The 16,162-nt window shown below is 39.9% G+C and overlaps 1 protein-coding gene across 8 annotated transcripts in view; it reads left to right on the top strand.

Moving 5' to 3' along the window:
• Positions 1-16,162, top strand: part of ELAVL4 (ELAV like RNA binding protein 4) — a 65,004-nt gene that overhangs the window by 14,140 nt on the left and 34,702 nt on the right. For all 8 annotated transcript variants that reach the window (XM_066556117.1, XM_066556115.1, XM_066556122.1 and 5 more), the window contains exon 2: positions 8,192-8,432. In XM_066556117.1, coding sequence (XP_066412214.1) covers positions 8,192-8,432 — 241 coding nt within the window. The remainder of the gene's footprint in view (positions 1-8,191; positions 8,433-16,162) is intronic.

Below are 16,162 nucleotides of genomic sequence, written 5' to 3'. Positions count from 1 at the left end.
TATGCATCTTGAGAGAGCAAGTAGTAGCCTCAGTGAAAAGACAGGAGGGAATAAGAAGCTATCTGGAATGATGAAATTACTAAAATAAAGCCCTTGTAAAATTTTAGGCACAGGGTTGCCTGGTATGAATTTGGCAGAAGTAGAAGTGCGATTCAAGAAGAAATAGATGTTCCTTCAGAAGTGAAAGCCTGACCGTGTTGTCTTTATTTCAGTCCAAAAATAGTGCAGCCCTTTGAGCAGAGGCGGCGGGTGACCCCCGGAGACACGGGTGGGCAGGAGCCATTGGTGGCCTGTCCCAGGACAGAAGTAGGACACATCCCTTTCACCAGCCTCTCTTGCAGTCTGTGGGATCCAAGTGGTTAGAAGGGTTTTTAACCTGAGCATGTTGGGTCCCCCGCCTAATAGACAGGACACATCCCTTTTCCTCTCCTGGTGTTTTTGGTGATGCCTTTCCCCAAAGCTGTGTTCTGTAGTGGTGTTTGAATGCTGTGAAATCAAGGCTGTGTTTTCCCATTTCTTCATGTCTGAATTGCATTTAATGGTAGAAATTATCATAAACTCTGGTGAAACCATTCTAAATAAACTAGGGGGTAACTGGCTAGCATTCCAAAAGTCAGTTTGTCTTAATGAAAAGGACAACTCCGATCCAGACACAGAAGGGAACTTCTGTGCCCATCACCTATTACACCACTTTCTTCCCTACCACCTTCCAAGTGCTGTTGCTGTGGGCTTCAACAGGATACTGGGAGAACACTGAAGAATAGAGCCAAACACCTCTGAGGTTTCCAACAGCATAGTTGCTGATAATTTTTGCAAGAGGCAAAGAAAAAGCTGGAAATAGTTGAAGGTAAAGCTCAGTAGAAGAAGTTCATAAAGCATCTCACATTTTGTGAGCTGAGACAGTACACAACACAGAATTACAACTATATTCTGCTTCTGGACAAATATTGTTGTACCGTGCTTCCCAGAAACTGCTGTGCATGGAGTGCTTGTATGTGCACCTGCTCCCCGGTCCTGTGTGTTTCCTCTGAGCTTTGCGGAGTGCTGAGCTCTATGAATGATAATTGTAGTTCTCCTCCAATTTCTTACCCCCAGAGTACCTGCAGGAAGAGTAAGAGATTATGCAAAGGATGGGATATGGTGCCTTTGTTCCTGTTATTGGATGTGTAGTTGCAAGAGTGTTTTCCCCTACTGCTCAACTAGTAGCGATTGATGTTGAAATAGTTGCAATTTATTTTGGTGTCTACTTTTTGCTCCCTACTCATTCCCTTTTGCTCTTAAAATTAAATACAAAACTGTAGAGCCCATACTTTGTGGGAACGGAAGACATTTATCTGAAACTCTCAGAAAACCTGTAGTTGGGTGCATCATTATTATACTTTTTGTTTTTGAAAAGGTTGTTAGGAGTTGTTCCTTATCAGTGGGCCAGGTTTGAGGGTAGGGTGGTGCATTACAAGGCTGTCACAGCTTCCTGTGTAACTTCAGCAGTTTGCCTAGATACTTTCATCTGTTTTTTTTATTTCACTTCTGTGAAATCTCGAATAAAAAGTAACAGGTTTTTGCCTGCTTTTTGTCACTGTGTTGGTAGAGCAGCAGTCCCTGCCTTACTGCCCATTTGTAGAGCACAACTTGGTGCTGCCGTGGGTTATGTCCTTCAGGCACTGCAGTGATAACAAGAAATATTGCCAGTAAACTTTGCATTCATTTCACTGCAGATTGAGGACAGAATATTTTGGTTTAGCATATTCATGCAAAAGCCTATAATGGACTGGTTCAGGATAAATTTAGCTATTAAAGAAAAAAAATTTCTCCTTTATTTGAACTGAGGCTTGCATCTTAAAAGGAACACATTTTTGTCTTCTCCATTTGGATCACTTTTGTGCTCTGTACAATTATCGTGGCACCCATAAATGTGAATTTGCTGAAAATGTTTGAACGCCATTTCAACCTGAGTGCAGCTCACTCTGAAAGCAAGTTAAGACGGCTGTATCTGTGCCATGAGAGCCAGAGATTGCAAGTTTTCTGAGCTGAGACTTTCAGCTGTTTCTATATTTAAAATATTAAATGTGACTTTTACTCCAAGGAAGGTAAAGATGTAGCATGTAGAAGTGTGTGTGAGTGGGGAACATGTCAAAATACGGAGGGTTAGATAATGATTTGTTTCTGGGGTATTGGATTTGCCTCCAGGCAGATAGACTAAAAAGCTTCATTTTCCTCCTTTATTTCATGTTCATGATGTATTTATTAGGTAAATAATAGCAAAGTCTAGTTGAGCAGTATATAAGCTTTAATAAAAATGTAATTGACAGTGAAATTTGACAGTTGTTACGGTTAAGAGAACCTGTACTGGAGCTGCACACAGAGCATCATTTGCTGCTCCTGAGGTCACTTCAGAAAAAGCCCATGTGTGGTCCAGGTGCACCTGCTTCTTGCTCTGGCTGCAGTTGTGGTTTTGAACCAAGGAAGGCTTAAAATCACTTTATGTTCCTTTCCTTTAACACTCTGATGGGAAGGTGGCATGATGTGTCCTGAACATTCTGTGATCCAGTGCCTCATTCTGTAAAAAAATGTGCTAAATCTCTATGGAGCAAGTAGCAGTTTTGGTGCATTTTAAACTGGGCTGGGGTTCCTGGGCTGGAGCAGGGCTGAGGGACCTGGATGTGTTTGTGTGTTCTGCTCCATGCCCATGGATCAACCTCCTGGCTTTGGCATGGCTATTCATGGCTCAGCAGATGGCAAGGCTGTGCATGGACTGGTCAGGCAGCCCCTGTAAATGGGGAATTTCTCACCTGCAGAAAAGTTCTGGGGGAACAGACTTGTACTGTGCTGACTTCCATTCAAAAGAGCACATATGCAGGGAGTTAAAGCCTGTTCCTCATTGTATGAGGGAAACCTTTGTGAATCTACATTTATTTTCTTTGAGAGGTTTTGTTTGTTTCTTCTTTTGTCATCGTTTTTCACGAGATGGCTGTGGGACCTCTGCCATGGCACCATTTGTTTTCACTTGTAAAAGCAAACAACTTGCAATGCTAATTAAAGAGCTTTTTTAGATAAAGTAAGAGCTTTGCATTATTTATCTAAACTCTTTTTTATGGGAGAATGTTCTGAGTTTGTTCATTAATGAACATTTAGAAATAATATAAAATTAGACCTCATGAATTCTTCATGAGGTGTAATTTGCCATGATCTTTTTTCTTGGCATTTAGGTGCTGTGAACAGTTCATTATTCATAGCTAACTTTTTTGACTTCTGAGTCCTCAAAATGGATATGTCTGCATGAATTTTCTGGGGTTTAGATTTTTTTTCAGATTTTGATTTCAGGAGAAGATTGTTTCTGGTGTGTTTAGAAACACTTCTCTGTAGTGCCTATAAATAACACTTATTCTTAAGATTTTTAATTGTGATTTTTTTTTAATACGTACCAAATTAGTTTCTGTTTATTGTGGACTGTGGTCAGTGGAGTATACATAATTCAGATAGCAGGAATGGATGCTGAATATTTGCTGAATGCAAGCTCCTTTTGCTGTACATATGTGAAAGCCTCAGTTCAACATGCAGACCTTCTTTTAGACTGCTGAGAAGGAATTTTGTAAATATAAAAAATGTATATTTACATTTACCGAGCCATTGGCTATTGCTTATGCATGCAGTAGGGAGATAAGGCTGTCTTAGTCTGTGGGTAGTTTTCCAAATGATTCATTAACTGTGCTTTGTAATGGTAGATGGATGTCACACATTTACTGTAATAAGTGAAGATTAGTGTCAGTTACTCCAGCTTGTAATAGTTGGTAATTGTAATAGTTCTGTTTATACATACAGGTATTTTTTGCGTTATTGTTGGAGCTAATATTTTAGCAGGAATAAATTGAAATTAGTTGAATTAATTGAAAAAACAATGAAGATGTGATGGAAGTATTTCTGAAACATTAGTAATGTAGGAGTAGCTCTAATGGGTATTTGTGGCAGATACTCTGTGGGAGAGGTTTATACCAAGCGTTTTGGTAAGCAGTGTTTTGCAAAACACTGGCAAAGCTTATGTTGTCTTCCCCAAAGCTTTATTTGTGAAATCTGTCAAACTAAAATACCTCATACTTTGCTGATACATTACCATAGCGAGAAAAGTATACACCAGGAAATGGTCATTTTTTTTAAAGCAGCAGTCTGATGAAATACGTGCACAATTTGAAACATGTGACTTAGAAAATTAGTGTTGAAATTCTATCACAGATAGTATTTGTCAGCATTAGAATATTTAGATTATTGGTGGCTAAATGATCAAATGTCTGTTAGCAATAACTGCAGTTTATTCCTCAAAGATGCTATTACCCTATATATAGAGTATCATATTGCAGTATTGGGAGTTTGGCAAGTTATTGCCCCCAAAAAATAAATGCTTCTTTATACCAGTAGCATGTGAATGTCATCACACATGACATTTGCACTGTAATATTTCAGGACCGGTAGTAACTGCCTAAATTGGGTCAGAAAAGGTCTACAAAAAGAGATGTTGCTCAGAGCACTGATATTGCTAAATTTACTTGCTTATGGAGCTTTAAGAGTACCTTCAGGGATAACAGCGTATTTTGTTTTTAAAAAATTAACATAGGTGTTAAGTCACTCTTGAATTTTCATCATTTGTTTTGCCTATATCCAGATAAGCCCTTGATGAGTTAGGCAGACTTAGAGCTTTCTTTGATATTTTGGTAAAATTTAATTGCAGCCCAATACTTTTCTGTATTTAAAAAAAGTTATTACCAGTAATTAAAACACAGTAAGTTAACTGTGTGCCCTAGAAACTGGAGTATTGATTTTAAAAACATTCATATTGTGATACGGGTATTGAATTAAAAATTTAAACCTTGGTGTTGTGGATAGAGGAAAAAAAAACATACAGGAACTGTCATGTTGAAATCTATTTGAATAAATAATAGTCCTCTTATGTAATATGCTGACTGATGTGGAATCAACAGCTACTTAATATTAAAACCAGTGCTTGGCAATAAACATCCCAGTGCATGCACACTGAACTCTGCCTGGGGATTGAGCTTCGGGCACGTCGGGGACAGGACCAAATGTCTGGGAAGGAGAGCCAGGGCTTCCCTTTTGGTTACCAATAATAATGTGAGTTTCCACTCATGGCAGGAGTCAGTATGCACACCTAAAGTGTTTTATTCCTTTGTGCCTGTGAGAGCTTCGAATGCCAGCTCTGCTACAGAACTGCTTTTGCACAGAAATCACTCTGTAAATGGAGTTAAAATTATGCAGTAAAAAAAAAAAATCTGAAGTCCTTTATCAGAAATGCTTTTTATAATTCTTCAACATTTCTCTCCATCCATTATCTTTTTTTTAATATGTATATAGCAAATGGCTTTTCAGTAACCTATGACTTGGCAATAATTTGAAGGACAAATAAGTGCCTTGGTTTTCTGTTCTACTATTAAAAAAATCAGGAAAACCTAATTGGAGTTGAGAGTAACTAGGAAGAAAACCTGGCACCTGGTGCAAAATTAGTTTATGCCAAGGTACTTTGAAGTATATGAGGAAATGTACTTGTTCAGGAACAGATTTTTACCGAGCAGCTTACTCTTAATGTTCTGAATGTGTTAAATGTCTTGGGTTGAATTCTGTTCCTTTGCTTGGTGGGGAAAGTATGAATGCTGAAAATTTAACTAAAAAGCTTTTGCAAAATGCCTAAGTAGGACACCAACCAGTTAGGAATTTTGTTTTCTTTCACAGATTTTAAAAGATCCATGGTTATTGTCTACCGTGGGGAACTATAGATAGCTTTTGAGTCTGTTGCTAATAATAGATGCTGTACCTTCCTCGGTATGTTGTGCTGAAGTCCTGCTTCTGCTGAAACTGAAACCAGAGGTGTGGTGTCCCTGCTGGCTCCAGGGGGGCAGGATCAGTCCCTGAAACTGCAGCTTATCTTGTGGGGTTTTACATTGGGAAGAATATGGTCCAGTGATGTAAAGGCAGGCGGGAAGCTGCCGTTAACCATGTCAGCTGCTTCACTCATCCTCTGACTGTGCCTTGGCGTGGGAACTGGGATTTTTTCCCCCAAATTTCAGCTGGGTGGCTGCGGGTGCAGGCTGTAGGAGCAGGCTGCGCTGAGCGGGAGCGCGGCCGCCTTGGGGTGCGAACCCCGGCCCCGCAGCAGCTGCTGGCGGAGCTCGGAGCCGTGGGGTCGCGGAGGTGCGGAGATCAAAGGATGATCTTCCAGCTGGAATCCCGAGCTAAACAGATTTAGCAGCATCTGAAGCGTTTAAGTAGTACGTGTGAGTAAATACATGGGTGGAATTAGCTTGGAGAAGGGACGGAAGTATGGCCGATGCCGGGTAGAACGGGGAATCTTGAAGGAAGAGTGTGTGGGGCTGGCACAGCTTGGCCAAGGATGCCAGCAGTACTTGGTGCCACGTGGCTGGTAAAATTGGCAGGGGGATTCTGGTTTGGATGTGCCCATGTCTTTCAAGAAGTGACTATTTTTGTGCAGTTTATTTTCAAAATGATTCTGCTGTGTGGTTTTAAGGCATTTCTGTTAAGCACAATGTGGCAAGGCTTCTTTTTATTTAAAAGCTGTTAAACCAAGTAGCTATTCCTGGGCTTGATAATAAAAATAATGGCAATTCAAAACTTATTTCCATTGATAAAAAAGAGGGTTATTTCCTAAATGAGGCATTAAACTAACACTGAAGCATTTCAATTAAAAAAAGACATGGCCAGAATATAACCTATTTAGACTCTGAGCCATCCTCATGCAGTTAATTTTAGAATAGACACCCTTTTTGGGGGGGGGGGGGGGGGGTGTCCCCATCCTCCTGAATTACAGGCCTGATTTGTCACAATATGTACCTCCCTGGATTAAAAAAAGATAGCAAATTAAGTCTTGAGTAATTGTAATAATTACAGGATCAGCAGAATACCAGGTTCAGAGTGTGTGATGCCTTAGCCCTCTGTTCCCCCGTGCTTGTCCCTGTCCCTGGGCAGTGGAATCTCCTGCCTGGGGCAGCAGTTTGCATCACTTGAGTGTCTGGTGGAGGGAAGCTGAGCCCATCTGAGGGATGATCTTCAATTCCAGTGAAGCTGCACATCACAAACCTCACAGCAGGCAGCAAAAGCCACCATTTGTATTGCTTTAATTTATCCAGGATTGAGGCTAAGCTGTCCCTTCCTTTGGCAGCACTGGGGACAGTGAAGATGGGCTAGAACCCACAGTAGAGGCAAATTATATAGAAAAAGCTCGAAGTACCAAGGCTTTTCTGCTTCCTTTGTCTGCCTGTGCAGTTTTGGGATGAAAACTTGTGTTCTGCAGATAAACATGCAGGCAGCTTTGCTCACGTGACGGGTGACACTGGTGACAATGGGGCTACTGTCCTGCAACACACTTTGTTAAGCTGGATTCTTATTTGTCGTTTTTTGGAAAGGTCTATTTTAAGTCTCTTCTGTGAAAACTGGAGATTTGTGTCTCAAGATAGATGTGCTTGTTATAATTGCAGCCTTCACCTGTGCCTGATAAGCCTTTCTTTGATTAAACCTTTTTGATTATAGTAAATATCTGAAGACCTTTATATCTGTGAAGATTGCGAATCCAGGGCTTTATTATTTAAAGAGGTGTCAGTTCGTTAGTGGAAAATATAGGTGGAGAATATAGGTCATCACTGGAACCAGTCAATGGTATGTCTTGGGACACCAAGTTTATTAATTGAAGGCAAGCTGAGTGATGACATGGTGCAGATTGACTGTGCCTGGTTAATGTTGTTGTCATTGCACTCTGTGATACAGTTATTAAATAGGTAAAATATTTTACCTTTTCATATAGAGCCATACACTTACTTCATCTGATTTAATGGAACTATAATTTTAATTATGATTATTACCTTAAATTATAATTAAATTTATGTGGTTTAAATTTACATTTGTGAAAATGGCTGCGTGATGAAAGCAGAAATCAGCTTCGCATTAACAAAAAAAGGTTTTTTTTAACTGCATCTTAGTATATGCTCACAGCCAAAGACTAGCATGACCTACTTTGCAACAATAACAGAGGAATCAAGCCGGGTTTTTTTGTTGAAGTATCTAAATTGGCCATGAATGCTACCTACTCATTCGTTTGTGAGTATCTTTAAAAATAGCTATTGTATCTATGAAACTTAAGGGTGGTTTTTTTCCCCTTTCTCTTATTTTGCTGTAGATAATTAGCACCATGGAGCCTCAGGTGTCGAATGGCCCTACTTCCAATACAACCAATGGACCCTCCAGCAACAGTAGAAACTGCCCTTCCCCCATGCAGACAGGGGCTGCTACAGATGACAGCAAAACCAACCTCATAGTCAACTATTTACCCCAGAACATGACCCAGGAGGAGTTCAGGAGTCTCTTTGGGAGCATTGGTGAAATCGAATCCTGCAAGCTCGTGAGAGACAAAATCACAGGTAAGCGCTTTGTGTTGTGGGTTCTGCCTGGTAAGGGTCAGCTTGTGCTAGGGGTCAGCAGAACCTTGGTGCTGCTGTCTTGCAAGTGCTAACACAGGGAATGCAGCAGATGCAGTGCTTAACTTCAGGGGCAAGCCTTTTGTTTTCAGTGCTGCACACTGGATCTAGAACAGCTGAGAAGCCCCTTGTCTGTCAGCCTCTACAGATCTGGGGGAGAAATCTGAACATTGCCAGTCTGCATGTGTGTTACACACTGTGCAGCTTCTTGCAGGAGAGCTTAGACAGTGGCCTTGCTTTCCTCTTCATTCTCATTTTTATTTAACATGGACTCGTCTGAATGGCTTGAGCCAACTGACGGTTCCTAATTCTGACTCTGCCATTTGAGCTTCACCAAACCCTCATTAATTTCAGCCTGTTTAAGAACATTCTAAAGTGAGGTGGTTCTGCATGTCCATCACAGCTTATTGACCATGGTGTTCTGGAACAGCAGTGGGCTGTACTTGAAGCACACTGCTCTGGATTTCATTCACACATCTGTAGATAATAGTTAATTAACTCTGGTCCCCAAAAACATTTTCGTTTGCAGTTACCCTTTTTCATATGAAGTAGCACCCATTGGTCGGTTCCTTCAGAATAAAAGCCTCCCAGGGCAGATGCTGCCTCAACAAGGAGGGGTCTGTGCTGTCACTAGAGGAGGTGTGGATGGGTGCAGATGCACCTGGCCTAATCCACATCCTTGCTGCTGCAGCCAGGAATCCACTGGTGCACAAGATGGGATGAACAATCAGCTTTTATAGGTTAGTTTTCTAGGTTGTGTGTCTACTCACACCGTAGGTGGGAGCAGCTGAAATTTCACTGCTGTTCAGTGCATCACCAGTGCTGTTATGTTTAGCACAGAGAGCAGCAGCCTTAGGAGGGAAAGGGTTCCAAAAAAGGAGTCAGCTCCCCTCAGAGGCTCTCCTGGCAACTTGGGGGTGTGCTCTGTGGGAAGAGGCACCATGGGAAGATGAGGAATTAAAATGCAAATCTTCATACCTGCTTCTATAACATCCTGGCAGCCATTGTACTGGCAGCATTAGCATGATCTGCTTAGTGCTTTTCAACATGCAATGTTGCTTTTTTGTTTACTTCCCGACACACAGCAATGCTCTGGTTGAACACAAGGCACATAACAAATGGCAGTAGCTGCAGGGCAGCTTGAGTCCTCTCAAGTGTAGTCCAGCAGAGCTTTCTTTAGCACGTTGACCATGATGTATCTATTGCAGTAAATCTGATTTGGCCACAGCTTCGGGTGTTCTGAAAAGAAGATTGAAAAATGGAATTGACTTTTATTTACTTTGGGGTTTTTTTTCTACAGACCTTTGTTTTTCTTCTAGGCTGAAAATAATCTGAAAAATTTAACTGCAGGTTAGTTCAGTTATTTCAGGCAGAAGCAAAACCTTCCTCTACACGAGTCTTGGGTACCTAGCTTGAATTTTCATCTTGTGTTTGATGAGCTTTTACTACTTATTCTATCCCTCAAATTCACGATGATGTTCTTACAATATATTTTCAAGACTTAAGATATTCAGTGTTGTTTTCATAGGGAATGTCTTTGGACAGAGAGCCATTACTTCATCAGCAAGGAACAGTGTTCTTTTTGTTTCATTCTATCTCCAGGATTTTGTCTTTCTGTTTGAAGATATGAGAAATTTGCTATATGATCTTCTGACACATTCTTGGGTAGTTTTTTTTGCCTATGCTTTTTCTTTCCATACAAGGTGCATAAATCTTTGATCACTAAAATACTTTAAAGGAACCATTCTTTAAAAAAAACTTGCGCAGATGCCTTGAGGACATCACCCCTACGTGTTGTTTTAAGAGGTGATACAAGTACAAAAGAGCCATATTTGCAAAAAAAAAAAATTGTGCTCCAAATTATCTGTGCCGTTTTTGAAAACAGAATTTCATCTGCCAAGGTTTTCAGGCCTGTTATCAAGGCATTGTGCAATATTAGTGAATTTGAGGATGCATATTCATTCCTCACATTGAGTTCAGAGTTAGTAAATCAAATTCAGTCCTCTGCCAGAAGCAGTTCGTGTTTTTAAGGTTCTTAGAACATGGAGAGTAACAAAATGGAAATGCACTGAGGTCATACCCAGCTCATCTTTCTGGATCATCATGTAAGCATGTCCTTCATTAGGCCCCTGGACTGGTTTTTTGGGAGGGGAGGGGTGGAGGTATGCCAGTAGGCTGCAAGAGGAATGACTGGCTTTTCAGGGGTTCTTTGCTTTTTCCTTATTAAAAATCAATAGAAGTATTTTTTTCTGACAGTGAAAGCTATATTGAAAAAAAACCCCAGTGAATTCTTAAGCTATTGCTTTAGCAGTGAAGATGTGAAGCAGTTTAGATTTTGCCTGCTTTTAGACTTTTCATTGTTTCTGTTGAAAATTTTGTGGCTTTAATAAATCTAAGCTAAGCATGCTCTGTTTCGTTATGCCTTTAAAAAAACATGCTGTTCTTTCTGTTAAAAGTCTGGTTTGTCTTCATATATTGTAAGTTTGCTTCCTTCTTGCTGGGCTGAATTATCTGGCAAATCAAAAAAAAAGTCAGAATAAAAAGCTGTAGGGAGAGCTTGCTTCAAGAAAAATAGAAAAGGTCATAAACCAAATCATGATTAAATAGTTCTCCTGGCAAAACCATAGTAGAAAATCTCAAATGTATTTCTGAAGCTAGGTAGCATTGAATTGGCTCATGTAAAAGATTCTATTTCCCTTGTCAAGGAGCTGAAAAGTTGGTGTTTTTTTTTTTATTTTAGGATAATGTTGAGTCTTCTGAAATGTTTTTTTTCCAAGGAGTTAAAAGGTATAGAAAATCTTTTTAAACATACTGGATCTCTCCAATAAAATTCATTACCTGAACTCTTATTCATTTTAAATTTGGTTAAACAATGACAGGAACAGTCATCTGCTCCAAGTCTTTTTGCAGCCTTAGAACAGTAGTAGGAGTTTTTAATAAAATTGGTTTATGAAGTTGCCCCCTCGCTTTGGGAAGGCACATGTTAAAACAAGCATATTCCTTTACTAAAAAACTATGCTAATTTGGTAGTACACCGCACTGAGTGGAATAGGAATGACAGCTTCTAAGACAGCCTTTAATTTGGTATTCAAAACCAAAATCGTAAACTTGGGTTTTGTTTGGTAGCTTCTCAGAACAGGCAGGATATACAGTAGCATTTTTTAAAGATGCTAATGACTTGAGAGAGGAGATGGAAGTCAGGCATACATTTTAATTATGGGGGAGGGGTTGCAATAGCAAAAATGGTTTGGGTTTTTTTTTTTTTCTCCACTGCAGAGATTTTAAGGGAATGAGACAAGGAAAAACAAGACTGAAGATAGTTGCCTTCATTTGGCAGGGGTGTTTAATAAAAGCAGAACTTGTGGTTGTAAAGTGTGCTTATTAAATTCTTCATTTACACTACCTAATTAATTCTAGCATTTTAAATTAACAGTGAAACTGGTCCCTGCTGTACCATTTCATAGCTACAGCATATTTCGTCCAACAACCCAGTTGTTCAGGTTTAATCAGCTGCGCTCAAAAAATGAGAAGGAACTTGGGTTAAAAAAAACCCAGCTAAGTGGTATAAACATTTGAGAACAGCATTAGATGAGAGGAGGTGACTTCAGGGAGGAAACCTATGGCTTCAGATGGATGTGAGTGAGGCTCAGCACTAACCAGAAATGCTAAGGTAGAGAGCGTTGCAGATGCTCTTTATTTCTTATTTTGTCTGAAGAAAACCAGTGACAAATATCTTCATCGCTTGAGGGAGAGGGCTTGAATTCATGGGAATTTTCAGAGAAGAAATGCTGAACTTGTTTTGTCCTGTGTTTGCAAACAAAAGATCCAGTCAGTGTAGTGTCCGTCAGATACCGTAAGAGCTGCTGGCCCTCTGAGTTGTCCTTGTTGACATAGTTTGTGTGTGGGAGAAGGGGATGTTTGTTACTAATTTTTTAATTCATTTGGTAGCTTTTTTTCCTTTTTTTTTTTCTTTCTCTGTAACTTACCCAGGAACTTACCTCTTTGAATCTTCAGATGATTGGTATCCAAAAATCTTTGGCTTGCAAATCTTTTGCATCTTCAAATGATCCAGGAACACTGTGAAGCAGAATATTTATTGATACAAGAGTTCTTGCATCCCTTAAGTTATGGCAGGGTTTGCATAATTCTACTGTGTGGTACAATTTTATGTTCTTTGCATGTATAATCAGGAACTTTGTTGTTCCTCTGCCCAGAATGTTAACTCTGTTGGTTTTGGGTTTTTTTAATTGTTCTTTTTTGAATTTGCAATTCCTTTAAGATTATGTACAAAGACTGAAGCCTTTCACTTTAGTTTCAGGTATTTATAATATTCCTGATGCAGGTTTAGATTAAAACTGAAGTTCAGAAATAATCATGGCATTGTAAGTATAATTTAAATATCAATGAGTGAAAAGGGGAGATGGAAGTACTGACTGCATTACCTGCAGCCTTCTCTAGAAGTTATGGATTGTCTGCTCCTTACTCCTTGGGATGTTCAAGCATAGGATCCAAGAACCAAAACCTACTAAAATGGCAGAACCAGAAGTTATGCAGTATTATGAGAGTACAGGAAGGTATCTTTCACATGAGGACTGTGCAGTGCTGATTCATCTGTGGAAACCAATAAATTGTTGACCTGGGAAGGCTGTTCTGCTCCTTCAATCCTGAAGTTTGTCCACACTGAGTTGGTATTGTGTGCCATCTAGAAAAAAATGTTTCCAACTTTCCTGTAAAATAAGAAGCCCATATTGAAAAGCTGCTGCCGTAAAAAGCAAAGACCCAGATTTTATTTAACCAAATGATGGGGAACTAGTGTGTTTCTATCTAGAACATGCTGTTCAGAGCTGCAAGTTTGCAGTTTGCTGAAATTTGGAGCTTAATTAGGCAGCCTTAATTTCAGCATCTGCATTTGGAAAGCAAGGGGTGGAGAAGGTCTGTATCCTCAGGAGCAGAAGCCATTTATTGCACACTGCTGATGCCCAGGGAGGCAGGAGAGAAGGCAGGTGGGAATGGTCATGTTCTCCAGGAGGGAATTTCTGGGGTCTAATGGCAGATGTGCAGCAGCAGGAATGCTTTCCCTGGTAAGCAGACATCACCTAGTATTGGCCCAGTGTTGGCAGCAGCCAAGTTTTATGTATTTTAATTGGAGGTTTTGAGGCATGGCAGAGTAGATAACCAGGAGGTCCCATTGGGTCCATCTGGGTTGGAGTCAAAGGAGGACTCAGGAATCTCATAATAATGTAAAGAGACAAAGCAAAAATGGGACTAATGGCTAAATTTAGTTCTAGGGAACAGGCCTTTGGTAAGGCAGTTTGTGACAATAGGTAGTAACTATTGCATGGTTAAGTCTTGCAGGTGAAACACTTAAGCTGGAAATTGCAGAGATATTAGTGAAATTGTGTTGCTTTGTCAAGGGGAGAAAAGATTTATTTTTATTTAAGGGAAATAGTTCACGGCTATTTATGCTTAGACACTGCGGATAGAACATGTGTTCACTGAAAAATTCACATACAAAGGCTGGCAGTGTTTCATCTATCTTTTCTTTAATAATTTTGTAAAATGGTGTGCCAAAAGTGTCCTGTGGAAAGAAAAAAAAAAAAACAGCTCCATATGCAGATTAATATCATTTACAGTGAAGCCCAGCATTAAGGTACCTGATCTGAGATAAATGAAAGTCTAACCTGAGCATAAACTACTTCTGCATTTGATGTCCATTCACTGATTGTGCTTTGGAAGTGCCTTCCATTTTGAGATATTACTGGTTCCAGCGGTTTTCCCCACGTAAAATACATTAAACAGATAGGATTATAGAATGCAAGGATTATGTTAGATAAGACTTATAAACTCTTTAGAAAGTATGTAAACACTCATGCCTCATAGCATAAGCCCACCTAATAACAGGGTTTAGGAGAAAAATACCTTGTAGAGGTAGTTTATTCCCTTGTTGACGTGGAAGGGGGTTTTAGTAATTCTCTGTCAAGCGGTGGTAACCAGTCACTGATCTCTGATCATTTATTTGGCACAGATCTTGTTGCCTTAGACTGAGTGTTAGCAGCAATTTCATTGCTCTGGTAGAGGAGGAGAATTAATACAGTCCTTCAGAACAGGGGGATAATGCTTTCATGCAGTGGTGTTCACCATAAATTGAATATATATTTCTGGCATTTGGCTTGATTGCATTTAAAGGTCATATTAATAGTGCCCCTCAAATTGATTGTATAGGGAATCTCTGTAAGAAGCTGTGGAGTTTTGCATTTGACTTCCTTGAAAGCAAAAGACTTGGTATTTGCTGAAATAGGAAAAATATTTATACAGCAAAGTACTCAGCTAGGGTTCTTTTGTCTGAAAAAATAATACCAAATTAGGTGAATTGCCTTAGGTTTTTCAGGAAGTGACTGTACGTTGGCCCCATTGTATTTGTTAGGTAAAGGAGATTTGTATGGAAGTTACTTCTTTGTGTTGAATGCATAGACAAATGCAGTGAGGAAAGAGTGGTCAGAGCAGTGTTAGTGCAGCTGAAAGTCAAGTGCCCAGAGAAGCAGAAGTCTGAGATAATGTAGTTTGGAACTGAAAAGAAAAAATTCTTTCTGCTCATCAGATGGAATACAGACTATGCTTTATTTTTTCGTTATATGCAGAGAATGAAATATTAAGATATGTGGAAAACCAGACATGTTTCAGAGTCTTTTAAATTTGAAATCTAGAATTATTTTTAAAGGACTAAATATATGGCTCTGAATGTTATTAAAGACCTTTGATAAATTGATCTTAATTTCATAGCCTAGTTATTTTTACAGCTTATTTCCTGAAGTATATTCTGTTCTGGAGCAGAGATAAACGTAATTTCCATGTTGCATATCCTATTTTAAGGGCTGCAGATTCAAGACAATCCCCAAATATTGATTATTTTAATGAACATTTGCATTAAGTATCTGAACTTAGCACTGTGGGGGAGGAGACACAGAAATGGTAGCGAGTGTCTCAGTGCTGGATCTCTAAAATGTTTTTTTCTGTGGTTTGATGTCAGTGCTGAACACTGAGGAAAATGGTCAAATTAGCATCCATCATTTTCTTTATCACTTCTCTGCAGTCGCCTGGTACAGACTCTGTGCCGGCGAACAAAAGAATTTTGATTTCTTGATTATTGGAAAAAAGCAATTGAGATGAGTGTTGGGGCAAATAGGCAGAGAGCAAGGAGGCATATGGCCCTTGTGCTGCAAAAGAGCTTTCTAATTAACTTCACTGGTTTCAATCCTGAGCTGCTTCTGCAGTGTATTAAATGCCTCTAATGCATATTTAGAATATTCCTCAGTTTTTGCTGCTTGGTTTGAGTAAATACCATCACCTTCCCATCAAGCCCAGTGTGGAAGGATTGCCAGGGTGATTTTCCTCATCAGCCCAAGCAGGCCTGCATCTCTGAGCTCATGACCTCCTGATACAAGGTTACTTGTGAGGCTTTCTGGTGTGTCTGCTTACCTCCTGCTCTGAGCCTTTTTTCCATCCCTCCTATCACCTGTGTTGAAGAGAAGCCGTCTGCCAGGGGACAGCCAGTGAAATGGCTCTGGTGCAGCCCTCTCTTGGTGGCATTCCACCCTTCACTTCTGGTGTTCTCTCTCCTTTTTGGATCATTCTGCCCTCTCCTCCAGAAGCCCGGACCCTGTCCTTCAGCACTT

Source organism: Molothrus aeneus, chromosome 9, assembly GCF_037042795.1.
Source record: "Molothrus aeneus isolate 106 chromosome 9, BPBGC_Maene_1.0, whole genome shotgun sequence".
Lineage (NCBI taxonomy): Eukaryota > Metazoa > Chordata > Aves > Passeriformes > Icteridae > Molothrus > Molothrus aeneus.
Note: the sequence above shows the minus strand (reverse complement) of the source record. Positions and strands in the feature narration are given on the sequence as shown.